General features: G+C 38.1%; 1 protein-coding gene across 2 annotated transcripts in view; it reads right to left on the reverse strand.

Moving 5' to 3' along the window:
- Window positions 1-1537: 1537 nt before the first annotated feature.
- Window positions 1538-22968, reverse strand: part of LOC128858411 (low-density lipoprotein receptor-related protein 4) — a 41369-nt gene continuing 19938 nt past the window's right edge. The window contains exons 3-19 of one of the 2 annotated variants that reach the window (XM_054094671.1): window positions 14834-15875; window positions 14183-14627; window positions 13997-14118; window positions 13748-13939; window positions 13137-13687; window positions 12579-13071; window positions 11882-12519; window positions 11515-11792; window positions 11154-11450; window positions 10591-11088; window positions 10377-10529; window positions 9921-10312; window positions 9737-9862; window positions 9388-9505; window positions 8842-9316; window positions 8612-8769; window positions 1538-3514 (exon numbers count right to left, since the gene is read on the reverse strand). In XM_054094671.1, the coding sequence (XP_053950646.1) occupies window positions 3392-3514; window positions 8612-8769; window positions 8842-9316; window positions 9388-9505; window positions 9737-9862; window positions 9921-10312; window positions 10377-10529; window positions 10591-11088; window positions 11154-11450; window positions 11515-11792; window positions 11882-12519; window positions 12579-13071; window positions 13137-13687; window positions 13748-13939; window positions 13997-14118; window positions 14183-14627; window positions 14834-15875 (6101 nt within the window). In that variant the 3' untranslated portion in view covers window positions 1538-3391. Of the gene's footprint in view, window positions 3515-3579; window positions 3665-8611; window positions 8770-8841; window positions 9317-9387; window positions 9506-9736; window positions 9863-9920; window positions 10313-10376; window positions 10530-10590; window positions 11089-11153; window positions 11451-11514; window positions 11793-11881; window positions 12520-12578; window positions 13072-13136; window positions 13688-13747; window positions 13940-13996; window positions 14119-14182; window positions 14628-14833; window positions 15876-22968 lie in introns of those variants that run through there. The other variant, XR_008454005.1, reaches the window with a different exon arrangement.

Consider the following 22968-nt stretch of genomic DNA (forward strand, 5'->3'; position numbering starts at 1 on the left):
TGTAGTATTCTAAAATAAAATATTTTAAAATAAATTAAATTATAATTTTTGAAATATTTCAAAACTTGAATTTCAGACAATTGGAAACTTTGAGAACCATTTCATATGAAAAAAAATTATGGACATTTCAAAAATAAAAGTGGAATTAAAAATAAATTTTAGATTGATTGTTATACAAAATTTGTGACACAAAATTAATTCCAACTTATACAAAAACGTTTCTGCAATTTTAAAATTAAAAAAAAATATGGCACGCATATTTTTTCTCAACGCAACAGTAAGTTTTGAACTGCCTAAATGAATTTCTTAATTTTTTGAGAATTGAGAAAAATTTAAAATGTGTGGATGTTTGAAAATTTTATTTCTAATATTGTGAAATATTGTGAAGTTAAAGAAAAATTTTATTTTTATTATTCTGTAACCATTTATTTACTTATTTATTTGTACCTTTAAGTCTTTTATAATACATCTTTGCTGGAAGTTACAAAATTGAAATATAAAATTAATAGTTCTGAAATTAAAAAAAAAAAAAATTAAATGAAAGGAATAAAACGATTATGAATTTTTTTTTATTAACGTTGCCTTAAAAACGATTCGAAAATATTACGATTTTAAAAATTTAAGAATTAATTACTAAGTCTTTTAATAACTATTTATATACATATATTAAAAAAAAATTAAGAATTTTGAGATTCAAAAAAAGTTAAATAACTTGAAGAATAAGAATTAAACGATAGTATTTTTTGAATAAATTACTCGTAAGTATTTTGGAATAGAAAAGAAGTTTTAGAATTAATGCTTAATTTTTTGTCTTATTTTTTGCGTATTATAATGTTTTGAAAATATTAAAAAATTGTAAATTAAAAAAAAGTTGAAATAAATTATCTGTTAGAACTTTTTGTTGTTGTTTAAAGAATATGGCTGGGTATAATAAAAACTAAATGATAGTAATTTTATATCTTAAATATATACAATCCACCAAAATTTATTGCAGCATAACAGAAATACGCACACAAATAAAAGTATGTGCGTCAAAAAAGTATTTTCTTAATAATAATAATATAATTTTTTTTTTTGTTTTTTATACATTATGAAGTCAGAGTTTTTTGTGTTTTATTATATTTTCACATGCCAAATTTAACCCAAACAAAAAAAAAAATGAAGTAAAAATAGTATTCTGCCACAAAATTCATATAACATTTAATTTTTTATTAAATCTGATTTTGTAATGATTTAAAGAAAACAAAAAAAATATGGAATCATACAAAAGCACATTTTCTTTCATTCTAGAAAATAAATGTTCAAAAACACTAGTTGAATGCATTTCCAAGTTGCTAAAATTCATTTTATTAATTAAAATCGATGTTTTTTATTCATTTGCCTATTTTTATATTTACAAAGAAAAACATTTAGTATTGTTTTTATGTTTTAGTTGAATTTACGCTTAACAGTAAAATTTGAATTCTTAAATTCTTAGCAAATTAGAATGCTTTAATAAACTATGTTTTTCTTTCGCAGAATTTAATTAAAATTCTTCTTCTTCTTCTTCTTCGTGTAACAAAAATTGCATGAAAACTAGAAAGAAGAAAGTAATTCCGAAAAGCATGCAATGCCACTTTTGCTGGGCGCACAGTGTGTTGAGACGCAGCAAATTGGCGTTAGACGCTCTACGCTTAAAATTTATTAATTACTTAATTAAGACTATTTTTACATATTTACTTTTATATTTACGTTTTAGGTTTTCTTCATTTCAATTATTTTGGCACAAATTCACAGTTTTACTCGACACCTCTGACGCACAAAGTGTAACTTTACCTCATTTACATACTTACATAAATATTTATAATTTTAGTTGATTTATTTTTCTTACAAATGTGGAGTTTTAGACGCATTTCCATGCTTTGTTTTTGTTTTGTTTTTGTGTTAAATAAATTTCTTACTTCGGTTTTGTCGTTATACGCCTTCTAAGCGTACCAAGTTTTTGCACTACATACACATAATTACATTTTTGTTGTTTTTGTAATGTATTAGAATGTATGCATTTGTTGTTTGAGACACTATGCGATTATTTACTATTTACAAATTTCAAAATGTCTCATTAAATGCCGACTTTTTCCGCAGTCCCCTTAACTAACCGCAATTTTCAAACTGTTTCACCTACAATACATACTTAAATTTGCTCCTTATATCGTTTTGTATTTGTTCAGTACTTTCATTTTGTAGTTTGTCGCTGATTTTTAGTTTTGTTCAGTGTTGCAAATAGGAAAATTTCTGGTTGGTTTTTATTTAAAAGTTTTATGTTTATTTTTTACTGCTATTTCACTTTCACGGCTTTCAGAACTCTCTCTCTGCCTATCTCTCTCGCCTCTTCTTCGTGCTTTTAAATGCTTTGCAAAAGCCGTTTGAATTCTTATTCGGTTTGCTTACGCGCACTTATGTATGCATGCATGTATGTATGTACATACATATGTACATAAATGAATGTGTACAAGGCATTTTTCTAATATTTTCAAAATTTTTCCATTCAGTCAGTCCAGTTTTTTCAACTACATAATCTGTAGCAATACGCGCGTTTTACAATACCGAAAGGAAAAAAAATCAGTTGCACCAAAAAATGCAAAATTTAATTAAAAGTTACGTATTTTGTTTTTTGATACTAAATATTTTGTACAGAGTGTAGTGGAGATGTACAAGTAGTGGAGAGTTGATACAGTTGACGGCATAATTTATCATCTTGTTCTCTTAGCTGTTAATAAATTAGTTTACATGTGTTTGGTTTTTGCTTTTGCTTTTGTTTTCGGTTTTGTTTTTCCTTTTCAATAACACTAAAACAAACTTAAGCGATAACTGTATAATAAACATTCATACATACAATTACACACACATGTAAATATGTAGTTTCTTTCTATGTATTTGTTTTAGAAACAACCGTGCATTTTCATTTCATTTACATTTCTTATACATTTCCGCTCTCCCAATGCTTGCTCATCAGCTAACACGTTTTTCTCCATTCATTTCACTATTTCACCATTTTATCAGTATATTTACACACGCATAATTTATTAATTATACATACATACATTATAGTTTTGAAAATGAAAAATAAAATATTTATGTGTGTAGTTGACATTAAACAGTTATTAAAATTTGAAGTAATTTCTCTAAATCCGGTACACTAATAACTATTCCTTTAATTCACACTTCCGTTACATATTATATATGTACGTATATATTTAGAATTGTTTCTCCCAGTGTGGTTTCTAGGGAAAAACTGCTGCCTGTACTTTTAGTAAATTATTCGCGCAGTTCTTAGCGTTTCGCTTTTATTTTAGGTTTGTTGGTTTTTACAATATGTTTGTCTACCTTTTAGTAGGTCCCTCGGTGCCTTGGTTTACGTTATTGTGGAGAGTGTCGTTAGTTTGGTTGAAGGCGAGGCCATTGGCGATGGCGTCGGCACGAAAAGGCTCGACGAGGCAGTCTCAGTGGTCATGCTGCGCTCTTCGTAGACACGTTCCTGAAAGGTGGAATGTATTTATTAAAATTGAAAATAAAATAAATGAAGCAATGTTGCGTATTGACAATCAACAGTGGTTACAGAACACAACCAAACGCCAGTAATGATGAGAGAGGCTGTCTCCCAGACCAACTTTGCCGAAGACATTACTAGTCCAGAAGATTTTTGTTTCTCAAGTCCTCTTCTACTACGAAACCAAGAATGATACGTGACGTCACGTTTTTCCAAGTTGTGCAGTATTGCCAACCATTTGCTCTTCGCAATAAATTTAGTGCTTTTTTATACCGAAAATGCGAAAATTTTGAAGTTTCGTGTTTGTTTCTTTTTTTTTAATTTAAAGCTACCGAAACTTTAAGTTAAAAAAACTGTATTATTATACAAAAGAAGGTTAAAAAATGCCACTCTGAGAAGATTTTAGTGCTAATGAAAATTAGTTGGTTCTTATAAAATTTGATATTTTGAAGGTGTGAATTTAATTTTTTGCTCCTTTTAAGGTTATGCAAGAATATTAAATATCCCTCTCTCGACTCTTCTTATGATTGGAAACCTTTTTACACATTACACAAAAGGCGTTTGAATTTACTGAATGCGGATTAAAACCATAGAGGTGTAATCGTTTCTTTCGGCCATCAATCCTTATTGGGGCATAGGACATGAAGAGGTGTATTCATTGTAAAAATAAGCAACAAAATACCAGAAAATACTAAAGAAACCATACTGACATTTTTACAAAAAGAGTACCTTATCTAGTTACATAACCTCAAATATAGCAAATAAATCGTTCCCTTAACAAAAGAGTCTCGCTTAACAAAAAAAAACTCATAAATAAAATTGTACATAAGCATAACACATTTATTTAAAAAACAACGCACATTCTAAAGACAATTTGTCACGCATACAAAGTTCTTTAAGTGATTCAATAAAAATTTGTTGTTTTATTTTCTTTGAATGGGCATTTTAGTACGTTTTTATATCCAAAGTTAGGCAACACTGCAGTAGCGAGAGAGAGATTTGACGGCCGAAAGCAGTAGAACACCAACAACACCTGCAATCGCGGGCAACGCCACCAGATGTTAAAAAAAGTAAAGCTAAATAAAACTGAGTGAATTATTTAACAAATTATTAAAAAATGTATATTTTACAAAATTATAAATATTACATTTTAATTAGAGCAGGCTAGAAAAATGTCATGAAGATAGAACTAAAACTCCGAGACTAAATACAAAACAAAAGCTAAATCAAGTTACGCAAATAGTAATATGGTCATACTAGAGCTAAAATCACGTAACTCGTTGTCAAATTCGCTGAGAGCAAAGTAACGGGACCACGATAGGCGCCATCTCATTATTTTTTCCATCATGTTACGAACCCATAATTATGAATGAGGGTACTGTGAGGCGTAAGTAAGTGAAAGTATTGCCGCATATACACAAAAAAGCAACAGATGTGCTTGTCATGAGAGCAAATATCATATTTCTTTTGGTATAAACAGGTTGTTTTTGTTTGTGAAATATATTAAAAAATTAATGCTTATTCAAGCGAAAAAAGGTTTTAATAGAATTTATGGTAGTCGTAGACGGTAGGTGCGACCATAACTTCGGGATTGGAGCGCACATTATTTTTCAGAACAACTTGGTTAAACCTAATCTTTTCTCTACTCTTTCAAGCTTTTATCGAAAAGTTAAAGGTGTATTTGAATTGACTCAATTAATTCATATTGGTGTTTCACCCATGATTCAATGATAAAAGGTTTGCTCAGTAAGCAGCTTTCTCGTTTTCTCTTGACAAATCGGCTCCCTTAGCAAGACTGGGTTGCTAGCTCTAGAAATTTTGAGTAAAAGTGGAGGAAAAGTAAAATTTGTAGAAAAAACATTTCATTTTCAAAATGGTCTGCTTACGAGCAACAACTCGCTAAAGAGTTTTCATCGGTATGTTCAGAATTATGGTAGTATGACATGGAATACATACCGCTTAAGTCAGGACATGATAGAGTAATTGTGGCAATCCGAGATCGATGAGTGGAGAATTTACAAAGCTTTAATTCTTGTGATGTGGTGATTTAGACGGAATTCATGTTTTGCAAAGAGCTGGCATTTCCCAAAGAGTTACGACAGGGAGAATAATTGGATAGTTGGGATTGACGGAACTTGTTTTCAATGAGCCCACCTTCTCATGAATGGATGAAGTGTCCAGAGGAGGCTTAGCAAAGCACAGTACCAGCATGAAAAAGTTCCACATAAAGCTGTAGGTCCTTCCATTTGTGGAATAATATCAAGACGCGCTCCGAACAGAATTGTACGTGCCAGTTATTTATTTATTTTTGGCAAAAAAGTTTCATATTGGCGAAACTTCGGAACTTCGCTTTCGATTTTAAATTTAGAAATTAATTCACAAAATAAAATCTTGGATTAAGTGAAATAATTTCTTGTTTTAATATTAGACTTGGCAATTTCCGTTAATAACTTCTATTTGTACCATTCTCTACTTTCAAATATTAATTAAAATTTATTTTTTAAACCGTTCGCAATTTCTTTCCATTTAAGTAAGAAAATACGTTTTTGCTACCATTTTTACCAAAAAGGATTTAATATTTTCCACTTTATTCACCTTCTTAAATACAACCTTTTGTAAGGGAGTCTCAAAAATCGAATGTCACTAGTGAGCAAACCTTTAATAATTGAATCACGTGTTTCACCGAGATTCGAACCTATGTTCTCTGCATTTGATTGGATATAATAAAAACACCATTGATAAAAATTGTTCTTCTTTGAACAGTTATCATTTTCGCCGCAGTTGCTGTACGTGTAGAAAGTAGCCAATTTTTGTGCATTCCGGCACCGCGTACGGCACGTATTTATGTATGTGGCGTCTTCGACTCAAATACACATAATCTATTTTGCTGTCAGTCGAATTCGTTGCCACAATGGACGGAACGGAGTTCTGTTTTTTGAGTTTCGTATTTTTTTTTGTTAGGTTGCTACATCTGTGACTAACATTATTACCAAATTTTCACCGCCATTGCTAGACGTTTGCAACAGCTACGCCATGTTTTCGATTTTTTGTTTTTTTTTAATTTGCAGCAATGAGTTTGCATTAAATTTTGCGTTAAAAATGGATTAAAGTTTAGGATTCAATCGAAAACCTTAGAAATGTTGGAAAACTATTTCAGTAATGACACTCCAAATACCAGTTTACGAGTGGAATTAACGCTTCAGAAGGGATTGTGAGTCCATCGAGAATGACGAACGTAGTGGCAGGCCGTCGACATCGAAAACTGAGGAAAACATCATAAATTGAAAGAAAAGTAGATCAATAACCGCAAATTACCCGTCAGGTAGCTTGCAGAGGACTTAAACATTGCTTATAGATCCGTTCAGGACGTTTTAGTTAATGATTTGGATTTACGCCGTGTTGCTGCAAAGTTCGTCCTGAATAAGGATCTGAATTTCAAGTGGAAAAGGAACCGCGCTAATATCCCCAAAAACATGATTTCTAAGGCTGAATCCGACTCAACATTCATCAAACGCATCATTACTGGAGGCGAGACGCAGGTGTATTAGTACGAAATGCAATCCACACAACAGGCGAGTGAGTGGAGCGCTCCGAGTGAAACAAGATAAAAAAAAAATCTCATCGTTTTCAGTCAAAAAAGAAAGCGATGCTCACGGTTTTTATGGATTACAACGGTATTGTATGCCATTGTCAAAAGGTCAGACAGTTGAAAAGGGCTATTATTTGGGCGTTATGACACGTTTACGTGAAGCAGAGCGCCAAACTCGCCGTCTAACAGTGTCATCATTATCCGTGAATTTGAGACGCAGAATGAAACGAATACCCTCCAACAGCCAATCTTCTGCGGCTATGAACTCAGGAATATTGTTTTTAGCCACTGCTGGGTGGTTTTTGCTTTAAGGGTTGAAGCGGAATCTTGCTGGAAGATCCAACGCTCTCCATTGAAGAGAGTACTGCTCAACTGCTTCCTTTTAAGACCTCCTCCTGGTACACTTTTATCTGTGTTTTAATCCCTTTTTTTCCAGAAATGAAGAGATGTAACGCCTTTACAAGATACTCCTCACTAAAGCATTACGGAGGCTGGACGGTGGGCATGCAGAACCCTTGGAACAACATGTTTTGCGTCTTTAGAAGTTTTATCATAGATTTTGTCGTTTTGCTTATTAGAAACTTCTTAACGTTTGTGAAAAACGATTGATCGGTTGATAAGCAAAGATTACCGAAATATTAAGTTTTTTCAGCAATTCGTAAATTTCGCTGTACTCTTACCACACATGCGATTGTTAACCCTTAACTGGTATCGTAAATTTGACTAACGAAACTAGTATCGTGGGGGCCGCGCGGCCCCCTATTAAAATTAGATTCTAGGATACAAATGTCTACAATTTTTTTCAAGAATTATTTTGATAGGACAAATAACAAGCTTGTTTTATGAAATTAATAAGTTTTTATTCATATACTTCTTTTAACTTATTTACTACAAGAGATCACAAAATTTGGACAATTTTTTGGTATTTTTTTCTTACCACTATAAAAATAAAAAAAACTATTATTTCGAAAGTCTTTAGCTAACATATGTATGTTTTCTTATTTCTTATAAAATCAACTTTGAAAAAATAAACTAAAACATAAGTATTTCAACGTATAGTGGGGGTATAGTGGGGTCAGCACGGCCCCTGCAACGTACGTAGCTCCGCTCTGGTAAAAGCTTCAGCGCCGAACGTCCGACACCCGCCGCGTGTCGCGACGTAATGAGATTACCCAAAATGGCAGCCGCGTACTATGCGTAGTTTTCAAGAAATTCAAAAAAATAAAACGCGTGGGGTCTGCGCGGCCCCCACGATACCAGTTAAGGGTTAACAACCGAAATTTACAACGAAACTGGGTCCAATTTATGAGTAGACATGCATACGAACAAAAGCAAAAGTAACGGATATTTTTTCTGCGAATTTGTTCTCGCCGTAGGCATTGTAAAATTTGTCACAGAATTTATGGAATTTATACATATATTTCATTTATTTACATACGAGTAATAATTTCCTTTTTTCCCCAGGTTCAATTCAATCTTTATAAAATCTTACTTACATGCGATTTATCATATTTAAAACGCTTCCAAATATTCGTTTTCGGTTCCATTGGTGTGCCATCCACATTGTAATTGGGGTTGGAGAATGTCAGCACCGAGCGACTAGAGCCACGCGAGTGTCTTTTCGTTTTATTACGTTTTGAATTGAACATTAGCACTGCAGAAGAGAAGAGCGGCACAAAAAATTATAATCTATTCATTTTCATCATTAGCCCCTTGCCCCACTTACATAGTATAGCAGTGATGATCAGTATAAGCATCACGATGACTACACCGCTAGCGATGAGTATCAAGGTCTCACGGTCATTTGACTTGGACCTTGCTTCATATGCATCTTCGTCATGCTCGGTTGAGGCGCTCTCGCCATCCGTCGCCTCCTCTGCATAATCTATTGTGTTATCGCCACCACTGCGACGCGGCACTACAAATTTAGGTGTCGGCTTGCATTCACGGTTGTCTGGTTCATCGGGACAAGCGCACACATAGTCCGAGCCGCGGAAGAGGCAAAGATGTGTGCAACCGCCATTATCCTGGGCACACTGATTCCATTCCTCTGGCTGACGTTTAATCGAAACAGCGCGTATGTCGAGCGCGCCATTGAGAGCATCGCGTATTTCTACTGGACTGCTGTAACCACGGCCTTTACGGAACGAACGATAGACAGATTTGTTGTACCAGTCGGTCCAGTAAATGCTGTTATCAAACTGAAATGGAATGGAAGAATGGGAAATAGTTGAAATAGTTGGAAGATACGGTGACAAGGTGGTGTGCTTACCATTGTAAGACCAAAAGGATGCGGTGCATAGTCAACAATTTTTGTGCGGCGCTTGCCGTTATAATCGACTGAGGCAATATTGTCTTCAAGCGCATCAGCCCAAAACAACCGACGGTTGCTGTGGAAAGTAAAAAGCAATTAAGAAGTTAGTTGAAAAACGAAAGTAAGAGAAGGCAACAACAGCTTGTTTGATAAGCGGAGTTAAACTAGAAATCAGTCTGATGTGGAGAGGTGGTGGTCTCCGAAATAGTAGCCATAATTGTTACTAATTTTCACAAAAAATATCAATTATCCTTCAGATCGCCAAAGCATTATTCGAATTAAAGAAGGGTCTAATTGCAAAACTTACTCAAAGTCCAGTGTTAGACCAGTGGGGAAACCCAAATTTTCCGTCACAATTAGTGTACGATTTGAGCCATCCAATAAACTGCGTTCAATGCGTGCCGGTGCATCCCAGTCGGACCAGAAGAGGTACCTGTATAAACTTACAATGAACTTACTTTTCAAACCAAAAACTACAGCGGTTCACAAACCCCTTGCGTGGATGCACGATAAGCGAACGAGGATCTCCCAAGTCGTCTGTGATGAGTTCTTTGCGTGAGGTGCCATTCAAACGCGCCACTTCAATGATCTTTCGATCCGTATCGGACCAGTAGATGTTGTCCGCTATCCAGTCAACCGCAATGCCATTCGGTGTTAATAAATCTTTACTTACAATTACTTTGCTATCAGACATATTGGTGAGATTTATACGCCTAATAATATCTGTATTTACGTCCGCGAAGAAAAGCCATTTTTTACGGAAATGATAGTCGAGTACAACGGCGCCATGTACAGCACTGATTGGCAATACGACGTCCATGTAATCGGGCATATTGAGTGAAATCATACCAATGCCAGAGCGTTGAGCGATTAGCAGGTACTCCTGTGAATAGGAAGTGTGAGGAGTTAAACATTGGAGTTAGGGTTTGCTAGGGAGGAAAACGTACATCTGGTAGCGTCTGACATTCACTAGTGCTGCCCTCCTTCAATTTGAGCCCAATTGGACATCTGCAAGAATAGCCGGTTGGGTTGCGTAGACAAAGATGCGAACAGCCGCCATTGTTAGTGCCGCAGATGTTCTCTGGTTGAGTTTTGTTGACCTGTTGATATGAAAATATAAAAATTAGCATACATTTAAATTTTCGAATTTATTATATTTACCGTTATCACTTTAATATCCATCAACCCATCAATATTGGTCATTATTTCCTTTTTGGCTGTAATATTCCGTCGATCGGTCATATGCAAAGCTTTTGATTTCCAATCGGTCCAATAGATATGATCATCAGTCATGGCCAGCGCATAAGGATGATGCAGTGAGGACATTATCAATTTACGCTGATTTCCAGTGTAATCACATGAATCGATAGTCTTCAACTGTGCATCGACCCAGTAAATACGTTTCGTCTTCAAATCCAAGGATAAACCATTTGGCCAGCCGAGATTTGAAGTGACAATTCGCTGGCGACTGTCACCATCCATATGCGCACGCTCAATTTTCCGATAATGTCCCCAATCGGTCCAAAACAGCAGACCCGCTTCGTAGTCCAACGCTAGGCCACGGGGTGATTCCAAATCCTTGTAGGCGATCAAGTGCCGATTTTTACCATCCAAACTGGCGACCTCGATGGTGTGGCGGCCTGCATCAGCCCAATAAATCTGCAATGAATTCAAGAAATAAGAATGTATTTACTTCTAACTGCTTCCCAGGCTAGCGTGCTTACCGTTTTGCCAACGGAGTCCACAATTAAGCCATCAGGATTATCCAAACTCTCGCCTATAATTTTATGTACATCCAGGCCATCTGGTGTCGAACTCATAATCACATGTTGCTTAGAGTCGGACCAATAGATAATGCCAGTTGTTGGGTCCACATCCAAAGCGACCGCATTGCCAATGGGCGGCATCGGAAGTACAACGTCGATGAAATGCGCAAAGTCCAATGAGATTTGCCGTATGTCAATGCGGTGAGCAAAGATAATAAATCTGCTTGGCCCCTCGGCGCACGTACGCAGGTCGCTCTGTTGGTGTAAAATTACGATATACTTAGAATCTATTCTGTTTAACTCCTTTAGTGATACGTACCCTCAATTGTACACCTACAGGGCATGCGCAGGTGAAACTGGTTGGATTTAACAGGCAGAGATGTGAACAATCGCCATTGTTGGAGCCGCACGCATTCTGAACCCTCCTGCGGGAGCGATGAAATACGCGTATATCCATTAAATCGCTGGTATTAGCAATAATTGTTGTAATATTCTGGCCGGTGAGTTTGTCAGCGCTAAATGCAGATTTATTATCCCAATCTGTCCAGAATACACGATTTTCGCTGATGTCTAAACCAAATGGATGACCGAGATTGCCTGTTTTGTGTGGGGGGAAAAAGTGAAGATATTAGTTCACCGCATCTCAAGGCTGGGTTTATTTAAGTAATTAATTGTACTTTATTTACCTAGTATGACTTTACGCCTGCCACCATCAAAGTCCATGCTTTCCAATGTCTTTGTACCGCCATCCACAAAGTACAATTTTTGCTGATCATAATCTATAGCCAGCCCATTTGGCCACTTCAGATTTGTATCGGCGATGATTATTCGTTCGTTGCCGTCCATGTCGGCACGCTCTATCATGGCGTGCTCACCCCAATCCGACCAAAACATTAGACCCTCTATCGGATTCACGACAATGTCACGCGGCTTGTCGAGTTTCTCCCATATGAGTAGTGTACGTTTTTTACCATTTGTGGTAGCCACTTCAATGCGATTAGTCGCTGGATCAGTCCAATACAGTTTGTCAGTAATCCAGTCTAGGGCCAAGCCCGCCGGTGAGACAAGATTGGAATGCACGACACGCTGTTGATAGCTACCATTAAGATGAGCCTTATTGATCGTACTACGTTCCACATCGGTCCAGTAGATGAAGTCGGTTTCACTGCACCAATCCAGTGCCACAGCATGTTTCATATAATCTAATGGTAAGATCATATCTACTTCGGCTGTAGCTGATGACTTGGTATTCATTTGACGTAAGCGAATGTCCTTCCTTCGTGCCACGAGCACCAATTTGTCAGGAATACTTTTGCAGGTTTTACTGAAGGGGAAACCAGTAAAGTAAAGATACTTACAAATCTAAAACTTTTAATAGCTTACCCATCTTCCTTGAGCGATAGGCCGATGGGACAGCCACAACGCCGCGAAAGCTTATTTGGCAGGCACAAATGAGAGCAGCCCCCTCTCAGCCCTCGTCTATCCTTTTGGCAACGGTCCCTATATTCTGGCTGTCGTGCTGGGTGGTAAGCGTGTATGTCCATAGGAAAGTGGAAGTTCTCATGCACCGAACGGAACCCCTTTCCAGTGATTTTATTCGCTGCCGATACAGTTTTTGTATTCCAATCGGTCCAGTACATGGTGTCCTCGAAAATTGTCAGCGCAAAAGGGTGCGGCAAATGAGTACTGAGTATTTTTACGCGCTCCGTCCCGTCAAAGTTCGAGGATTCAATGGCATGTTGTTTCGCATCAGCCCAATATAGTTTGCGACTGGGGTAATCGATAGTGAGGCCATTAGGCCACGTTACGCCATTCGAAATAATGACTTGCCGCTGCGAACCATCCATGTAAGCGCGCTCAATTTTTGGATTTGGACCTAAATAAAAAGGAATGAAATCGTGAGCAAAACATTGGCAGTAGTACTATTTTATATCCACCCACCCCAGTCACTCCAGAATACCAATGCATCGTCAGGGTGTATAACAATGGCACGTGGCTTATCCAGATCATTTGATGCAATAACTGCGCGCAGATTTCCCATAAAATTGGAAACCTCTACACGGCGCGTACCCGAGTCAGTCCAAAAGAGCAGATCGTGTATCCAATCGACTGCCAATCCGCCAGGCGATTCCAAACCCCATTTAATGACATCGCGCAATCGCGAACCATTCATGTAGACCATCTTAATTACATCCGTAGATACGTCCGACCAGAAGAGTAATCCTTTGCGATAATGGAAATCGATCGCTATAGCGTTGTGCAGTCCTTTTACCACGGCCGAGTAGCGGTTATTACTCAGCTGCACACGTCTGATGTCCCAACGATTGGCCACAACAAGCGTCATGGCGCCACCGAGCGCCTTACAAGTCCGTAAATCTGGGCGCAATACGTAGCCCGTTTCGCATGAGCAAATAAAGGAGCCGTGTGTGTTTTGGCACTTTTGTGAGCAAACCGGGCTGGTGATGTATTGGCATTCATCGATGTCAGTGCAACTGCAGTGAAAGAAACTTTTAGATATTTGAATTCCTCAGTAACTAAATATGGAGACTCACTTCTTGCGGTTTTCGTGCATAAGAAATCCAAGATTACAAGCACATTCCTCACGTCCTTTGGCGGTGGTAATACATAATTGCTCACAAGGTGAGTTTTCACCGCAGGTACGCGGATGTGGGCAGTTCACTTCATCCTCGCCTAAAGGACAATCATTCTGCCCATCGCAAACGTGCTTTTGGTGTACACATATTCTGAAAATAAGCGCGGAGATATAGAAAATGGAAAATAATTGATAAATTCACTTATACTTCAAGTTCGTTATATTCTTCTTGGCAGGACACAAGAATTGGCCGGCATCACACTGCAGATGGCATTCTACTTCATCCTCAGCAGAGGAACAATCCGGATAGCCATCACAAAGCCAGGTATTCTATGCGATATAACATAATTACTGTAAATACCAGTGTTTTTCACACTATTTGCTCTCTACATACCAGTATACAACGTCCATTGTTGCACGTGAACTCGTCCGGTCCACACTTTGCTGGCAGCCCGGCGATCATACTACCGCAGTCGTGTTCATCCTCTCCACCTTCACAATCCTGTTCCTTATCACATTTCCAACGCCGTGGTATGCAACTGCCATCCGTGCATTTGTATTCGTTGGAGGTGCAATCGGACGGCTTTTGTGGACAATCCTCTTCGTCACTCCAATCACCGCAGTCGTTGTCACCATCACAATGGAAGCGATTCAGAATGCATTGCCCGCTTGGACCTCCATGACCACCACGACACTTGAATTCACCTTCCGGGCAGCGGTTGAAAACTGAGGGACATTTTTGCTCATCCGAGTTGTCATTGCAGTCGCGTTCACCATCGCAGCGGAAGGCGATCGAAATGCAATAGCCGTCATTGCAGGTAAAGTGTTCAGGAGAGCAACTAAGATGGTAACAAAGGGAAAGAGGGGGGCAGAAAAATCATTACTAGTTTAATAGTAATTCAAAAAAAATAAGCAGCCTGGGACTAAATCTTAGAGCTGCTATGCTCTTCGGCTACGAAGGTTGGTTCTATGATCCGCAACTCTTCAGTTCGTATGTGTATTCACAAGAATTGCTAGAAAATAAAATTAATTCATATGTGTTTACCTTGTTCGATTACAATGCGCTTCATCGGAGAAGTCCTTGCAGTCATTTTCGCCATCGCACACCCATTGCTTGGGTATACAAAACCCATTCTGACATTCAAACTGATCATCATCCGTACAATTCGTGCGCGCACCACAGTGTGTCTCGTCTGAGTAGTCACCGCAGTCATCGTCGCCATCGCACAGCCATTCCTTGTTGATGCAGCGATATGTGCGTGGACACATCACATGCATGCCCGTCTGCTCGCAATCTTTTTGCAATTTATGCAGCATATCGCCGATCACCTCACAATCGAATTCATCGGCGCCATCTTCGCAATCCGTTTTCTTGTCGCAGCGTGCCCTTTGGTCAATACAGGTACATGTTGTGGGACATTGCCATTGCATCTCACCGCACATATTCTGGCAGGTATGCGCGTAACCATCATTGGGACTCAATAGCCGAGTCTCATCGTGCACGAGCGAAACATGCGGTCGAAATACTTTTTCTTTGTGATGCAGCATATTCATATAACCCTCACGTCCACGTGTTATTTCGCGGCGATCACCAGACTCTCGTACTCCATAGAGATCTGTGCGACTGCTGCCGCTACGTGCACCAATATCACGGTGTCTTGTTGATTCACCGTAATAGCTACCACCAGCATTATTTTGGGAAGTAGGATTAGTTTCATGAGGCGACTGTTGGGATTCAGTGGTATAGAGTTCAGGCGCGTATTGGCCGAAGTACTCGTCATCGGGATGTTCATGTGGAGGGAAGTCTGAGGGATGGAAGCTGTCCTCGCCGTTAGCGTTTACGTGATGTTGGTCGTGTGAATCCTTCTGCTTCTGATTTTTTCTGCGTGAGCCCCCTCCCCCGCCGCCACCACCGCTACCACCAGCGCCAGAGCGGAAGAGATGCTGTTGGTGTTGCTGTTGGAGCGTGATGCTATCGCGCATAAAACTGGAGCCCAACAGTTGCCGTGCCGAACCATGTTTAACTTCACTGTGTACGCCAGATATGCTTGGCCACGCCGAGGTCGTATCGTCATTCCCACCTAGAGCTGTGGGCGGAATATCAAATTTAAGAAAAAAATTACAAATTATTGGGTATGAGTGACAGTGAAGTAATTGATATTAAATATAGGAGTAAAGCTTCAGCTTTTCGTGGCGCTTGGAGAATTTTGCTGGCATTGGCTAATTTACAACATTATCCTCATCATGCGCGGATTTAATGAATGAAATCGGAGCTTTTCTTTATCAGGCATTCGTTCAAGAGCACTAAAGCGTCGCGTCGTTGGTTAGAGATTTGTATGACTTCGTATGAAGTGCGCCGCTGTTAATTTCTGTGCTTGGTGTGCTATGTGGCAGCTATTGTCATCGGATGGAGTACGGGAGCTGCCCATGCTAACTAGAAGGTTGCTACTAGGAGGTTGCTCATCCAGTCCGAATCTATGATTATTGGTATTGGTTACTTTATGCGCATGCGTTACATTTTTATGGGCGACTTTCACTTTTTGAGTGATGTTTATGTTGTTTTTGCCATTGATATACTTTGTTGCTGCTGAATGGGAAATGAGGTGGACTGTTAAACTTTCACGAAGCAGTCATTCATGATATAAGCCAACCCGCTCTTTGTTAGCGAGCATCGTGTGAACATTTCGAAACATACATACTCATACTCGTACATAAGTATGCGACGGAATTGAGCGAGCAGGAAGTGCGAGTAGGAGCTTAAGTTGGGAGAGTACTTAGGCGAAGAGAAATGAGTGCAAATCCAGAAGTTCAATGAGAAAAAGTGAGGGTGAAAAATAAAAATTTGTCAATGAGAATTAACGAATATGAAAAGGTCTCTAAAAGCTTCCAACATAATTTGATGCTGCTGCTCGCGAGTTGTGAGGAGAATTGCAGTACAGAAATGGACGAACAGACAGTCAGGCAGCCAACTAGCGTGGGCTTGCAAAACTTTCCACAAGTACTGGCGCATATATGTATATATTTACATACAAACAAGCAAATTTACAACCGCATACAGCTCATTTGAGGTAGGTATATATAGATGTATTTGTAAATATATAATGGCTAAGTAAACAAAACGACAAAATTACAACCAAACTCACACTCCTGCAGAGCGTTTTGTATGCCTGTGTATTTGTGTGGAAAATTGAAAGCACGAAATGAAAGAAATTCTCAATTGCACGCATCGACGCGACGATGCCAAGGACAAGGCAACCGAAACGCTATTTTATGTCACTTCGTGCATACCGACCGAATTGATTCACAAAACGGATAAGGACGGACAATCGGTTTGCTGAATCGCAGCAGTATTAGCAAATATAGAAAGAGGAAGCAGCTGTGTGAGGCGAGCATCTAAGTATGTACATAGCTTCTATTTACAGCATCCATTTTTATTTATATTCCTACATATATGCATATGTGAATGTGTTGGTGTATAACCATTCGACATAACCGAATGGACTTAACTGACCTGCTTTCCCTGTGCGCTGCACGTCGCTTCGCCTTAACGGATAGTGCAATGGGTTGTTGCTATTGTAATCATTTTTAAAATTACAAATGAGCAAGTGGTTCTCTGGGCTTGTAGGCAATCACATGAACATACGAATGTATGTATGTAGTCGCATAAATGCGCTTAGTTGCAATATCGGAGCATTTGAGTGCTCTACAATCTTTTTGATTGAATTACCTAAGGTGAGTGGCTGGGTTTTTCATTTGTATGAGTTGAAGATCGCTCCGGAGATAATTAACTTTTTTAAATGAGAAGGACGCCTATTTTTGTTAATAACGAAACTACTTTTTGTGTACATTATAAACAGTACACATATTTTTGGAGTGAATTTATGTATTGTACTTATTTACTGATGAGGCAAACGGCATAGAGAAATATACAGTCTCTCTAATGGAAGCGTGAACGGCAAAATTCAAACTTAGAGTTTCGTTATAGAAATAATTAAATGGTGCTAAAAATCCTTTCCGCCGCACACTTTGTGTAATTTATTAGTTTTGTGAGAAATTTAGAAAGCGTACGTAGTGTGTAAATGATGAATTTCGTATATGAAAAACGATTTGAAGCAATGTTCCTATGTAGACACCCTAAAGGTGCAAAAATGCCACCTGCATCTGCAGCTAAATATTTGAAGAGGTTGCAATTGTATACCGAAGTTAAAAGCGATGACGATTTCCCCGGGCGAGGTCCAAAACAAATTATCTCTCCAAAGCAAGACTAGAAGATGATTGATTTGTCTGTGGCAATGCCGAACTTATCGTTGCGTGAACTGGAACAGTTCTAATGAAAAGTGGTGTTCATATACACAAAGACACGATTCGAGGACGTTTACGTGCAGAAGACTTTAATTGCCGGACAGCTCTCATTTACACACATTGAAAAAATACTTGCATGTAATGTTCACGGATGAATCTTCTTTTTGGATGAATAGTAGCATACGTCGGTCCTAGTGTACTGCTGTTAATCGCCAATTTCAATGCAATGAAGGCTCATATTCGGGACTGCGAAAAATGATTTGGGCGTTTATTTGTGTTTATCGCCGATTCGAATATAGTTTTGATTCAAGAAATTTACTAAAAACCATACCGTCAACAGCGAAGAGTTTTGGTACAACTAGCCAACAGATTTTACAAAAAGACGGCGATCCCAAGCATCGAAATCGAAGGTAAAAACATCAAAATGGGATTGAAATATTGGATTGGACTTCACAGTCACGTGATGCCAACCGAATTGAAAATGTTCGGGCAATAGTTAAGCAAAAACTTAAAGGAACGGTCAAACAGTCATCAAAGTAAAATTCAACTGATTCGGAGCCGATTACTTTCACAACTTGCGCTAAAATTAATACGAAGTATGACTCGACGATGTGAAACCATTACAGACTTTATTGCATATAATGCCTATAATAAATATGTATTACAAACCAGTTTGTTAGAATCGAATTGGTGAAATAGGTTCTAAGGTATGACGGTCGCGCTTCTATTAGACAGACTGTATGTTTGCAATACTGGAAAATAGTTGCGAAAAATTAAATTTGGTTGGAATTACTGAATGAGTGGTAGTAAGACGGCGTTCATACAGGGAAACATTTGTTGCTAACAGAAAAAGAATTGGCAGCTTTGAAATCACTGAGTTATACCAATTTTATGAGATATAACTACACTCGCTAGCGATAAATCTTGCTGCATAGCTTTATTGTTTCTTTCGTCCAGGAAAATCTGTGAGCAGATTACCTTATGTCTATATAAAATTGGCGTGTACATCGAAAAGAAATCTTTGTTACTTCAATATATTGTGCGCGATGTGAAAAGAAACACTCAATTAGTTGCCGATTTACACGCAACGCAATAACACAACTCATATACATATGTACAGGGTGAACGATATGAAGTGTTACCTATTCAAAACACCATAACTTTTTTGTGTGAAATTAGTATCACTTTTGCTCGTATGACTATCTTTTGCCTTGACTATAGCCTTCAAACGGTCAAAAAATGAGTTGCATGCTTCACGAATGTGATCTTGAGGTATCTTGGCCGATTCTCGTATAATCACTTTTTTCAGCGCATCCATACTGGCATATTTTTTAGTCCTCACCTTGCTCTCCAAAATGGACCAAATGGAATAGTCCATGGGATTTGCGTCTGGCGAATTCGAAAGCCATTGTGTGGACGAAATGAAGTGTGGCACATGATTTTTTAACCATTCTTGGTTCACACAAGCTTTATGAGATGGTGCCGAGTCCTGTTGGAACGTCTATGGTCTACGATCGAAATATTTGCGTGTCCACAGCTTCCAAAACATTTGCCCGATAATAAGTCGCATTCACTTTGATACCAGGCTCGAAAAAACGATTGGAGAGCGTCCATCAGCGGTCAATGCGGCCCAAACCATTACCTGCGATGGCAAATTGCTTCGAGTGGCCACACGTAGGCTCAAATTCTCGTATGAGCGTTCGGTAAAGTAAACACGATCGTTTTGTGTTGAAAAACTAGAAAATTGTACGCAGTGAATAAAACACAACACATTTGGTAGAAATTCAAAACCGGAAGGGAAGACATGTTTATTCATTAAAGTTATAGATACATTGTATGAGCAGGGTTGCATTTAAGAGTGTAAAGGGTCGTTCTATTTTTCACTTCAATATTTTGAGTGTTTATGAACTGCTCACTTCACCTTTCGAACCATTTCTGGCATTGTTGCGGTTTGTTTTGGTCGACCTCCATAGCATTTTGAAATGCTACCAGTATCATTGTAACGTTTTATAGTGCGATACACAAACATTTTATTCACTTTGAGGTAACTGAGCTCAAGAACAATGGCTGGTTGTGATTTTCCAGCCAAATATAACGCAATAAGACTTGATGTGAGTTCAATGGCTTGTGTCTATTGTGACTGATCATGAAACAATTTGGAAAATTTCCATTCAAACGCCATTTTGTTTTGCTCTCTGTTTTTTTTTTGTAAATTAGTGATAGTTTATATCAGTACTATCATAGTTGAGTTTACCTAGTTGGAACGTTCGTTTGCAACTCGTGTACAAAAGAATACGGCTAATGACGTCAATTTCTATAAATCCAAACAGCAAAAATTGGAAAAATTTGCTATAAAAGCAGAATTATACGTTAATTAAAACTTTGAATAGGTGTTTTGTAGCTCCACCTGTCGGCTGTCTAATTCAATAATTTCAAATCGAAACGTTTTTTGTACGGAAATATAATTAAATTGAAAGGTTATTTTTTATAGAAATGAAACCAAAATTTAAAATGTTAAGTTCATACTTTTCATTATCATATCGGCGTCAGATTTTGTTATTTTCTATTTATGTCTATTAAGTTCTTATGGCGGTTTTGAATTTTTCTTTCAACGAAGTGCTATATTGTCGGATTCTACTTTGCTACGAATCCTATATCTAAGGAGATAGATACATATCATCATAAATTATTTGCACTGCATAAAAGTAGCGTAACAGCCGTCGTAACCGAATGAGTTAGGAATGAAACATTAAATGATAGAAAAGTTTTTTCTAATAGTAGTCCGTCGTCCTTCTAGTGTATTTCTGAAATGAAAAAGCTATTCATAAAAAACCATCTACCGTTTGGAGGCGGCATAAAACTGTAGATCCCTCCATTTGTGAAACAGCGCCAAGACGCTTACCGCAAATAGGAGGAGAAGCTTGTTCACCAATTATATTACTTATATACTTATAAATACTTGTATTTATATAAAAGAAGAGTTGATACTAATTTATGTATGCGTACCTAAAAAAAATCTTTCGATTTATGACATTCTTCCAGCAAACGAGGACATGTGCTCTAGCGAATTGATGTTGGGGGCTTGTGGTGGACTACCTATTAGCTCACATTTGTTTGAAAGGAGGTTGATTGCTGGAGTTTTTAAGGAAATAAGTTTTTGGTTATTTCCTACAGCTAGTTTGGTTTATTCACTAGACCTTCTTCCAAAGACTCACTTCCAAGGTTGTAAAAGTCATGACCCATCAATCGACAATAGTCTAGACATGGTAACTCACCTTCAACGGAGATCGACGGTCTCATTTGTCAATAAAATCATAAATTTCGAAAGGGCCGGATGGAATATTCCTAGCACTTCTATCCAAAGGCACTGTGGAACTGATCCGAGTCATGGTGAAAATTTTCAGAGCTAGTCTAATATTGGAATACATTCCAAAGATATGGAGGAAAGTGAAGGTAATATTTATTCCTAAGGGAGGTAACAAATCCCCTGATTCTCCAAAATCTTGCAGACCAATCAGTCTATCGTCGTTCATGTTAAAGACAATATAAACACTACTTGAATACTATCTAAGAGAAGAAGTATTTTTCAAAAAAACCCCTCCATAAGCTGCAATTTGCTTACCAAAAAGGGAAATCCACAGTCACAGCACTGCACACACTCGTTGTCAATATAGAAAAGGCTCTAAATCAAAAAGGAATAGCCCTCTGTTCCTTTATGGACATAGAGGGAGCCTTAGACAACGCAAATTTCAAATCCATGGAAACAGCCCTCGAGAAAAGAGGTGCAAGCCCTATATTAACACATTGGATAAGCGAAATGCTTAATCAGAGGATTATTAAAGGGATGTCGGCACGGAGAAGTTCTTTCTCCACTGCTATGGCCCCTTCTTGTTGATGACTTGGTGCAGCACCTAATCAATAAGGGATTTACAACCATTGGTTATGCAGATGACATCTGTTATAATAAAAGGCAACCATGAAAGGACACTAACAGACTTAATGCAAAATGCCTTGAACGCAACATGGGAATGGTGTAAAAAGGAGGGGCTGTCGATCAACCCTAACAAAACCACAATTATCCCCTTCACAAGAAAAAGAAAGTTGGAGTTTCCTATATTGAAAATAAATGAAACAGTGATAGAACTAAAGGAAGAGGTCAAGTATCTAGGTTTAACCTTAGATAAAAAACTCACTTGGGAATCACATATAAATAATATAACAAAAAAGCCACGAAATCCTTGTGGACAACCAAACAATTACTAGGGAGATCCTGGGGCCTCAGCCCTAGTATGGCCCTCTGGATACACACCCAAATGGTTAGGCCAATCATACTGTATGGGGCACTAGTATGGTGGAGCAAATCTATCCAACAAACAGCGATAACCAAACAGGGAAAAGTACAAAGGCTTGCTTGCCTATGCATCACAGGGGCTATGAGAACTACCCCAACAGCTGGCATGGAAGCATTCCCTAATCTCCCACCACTTCATATAGCAATCCAAGAGGAAGCAGCTACGCAAGCACTCATGCTACACATGAAAGAAAATTTCAAATTAAGCAACCTCACCGGTCACCTAAGTATCCTAAATGAAATCAAAAACACCATAAGCATGGCTCAAGTTTCAGACCACATTGACCCAACCCTTTGTTTCACAAAAGAATACACAGTTACCTTTCCTGAGAGGATCGAGTGGAAAACAAACTCAAAATGGATGAATGATGATTCACAAAAACGGTATACTTATGGATCAAAAACACCTTATGGTGTAGGAGCAGGAGTAGTGGGGCCCAGAATCCACAAACCATTCACTCTCACCAGGGACACCACCATCTTCCAAGCGGAATTATACGCAATAATGGAAGCAGCAAACATCATGC

This window comes from Anastrepha ludens, chromosome 3, assembly GCF_028408465.1.
Source record: "Anastrepha ludens isolate Willacy chromosome 3, idAnaLude1.1, whole genome shotgun sequence".
Lineage (NCBI taxonomy): Eukaryota > Metazoa > Arthropoda > Insecta > Diptera > Tephritidae > Anastrepha > Anastrepha ludens.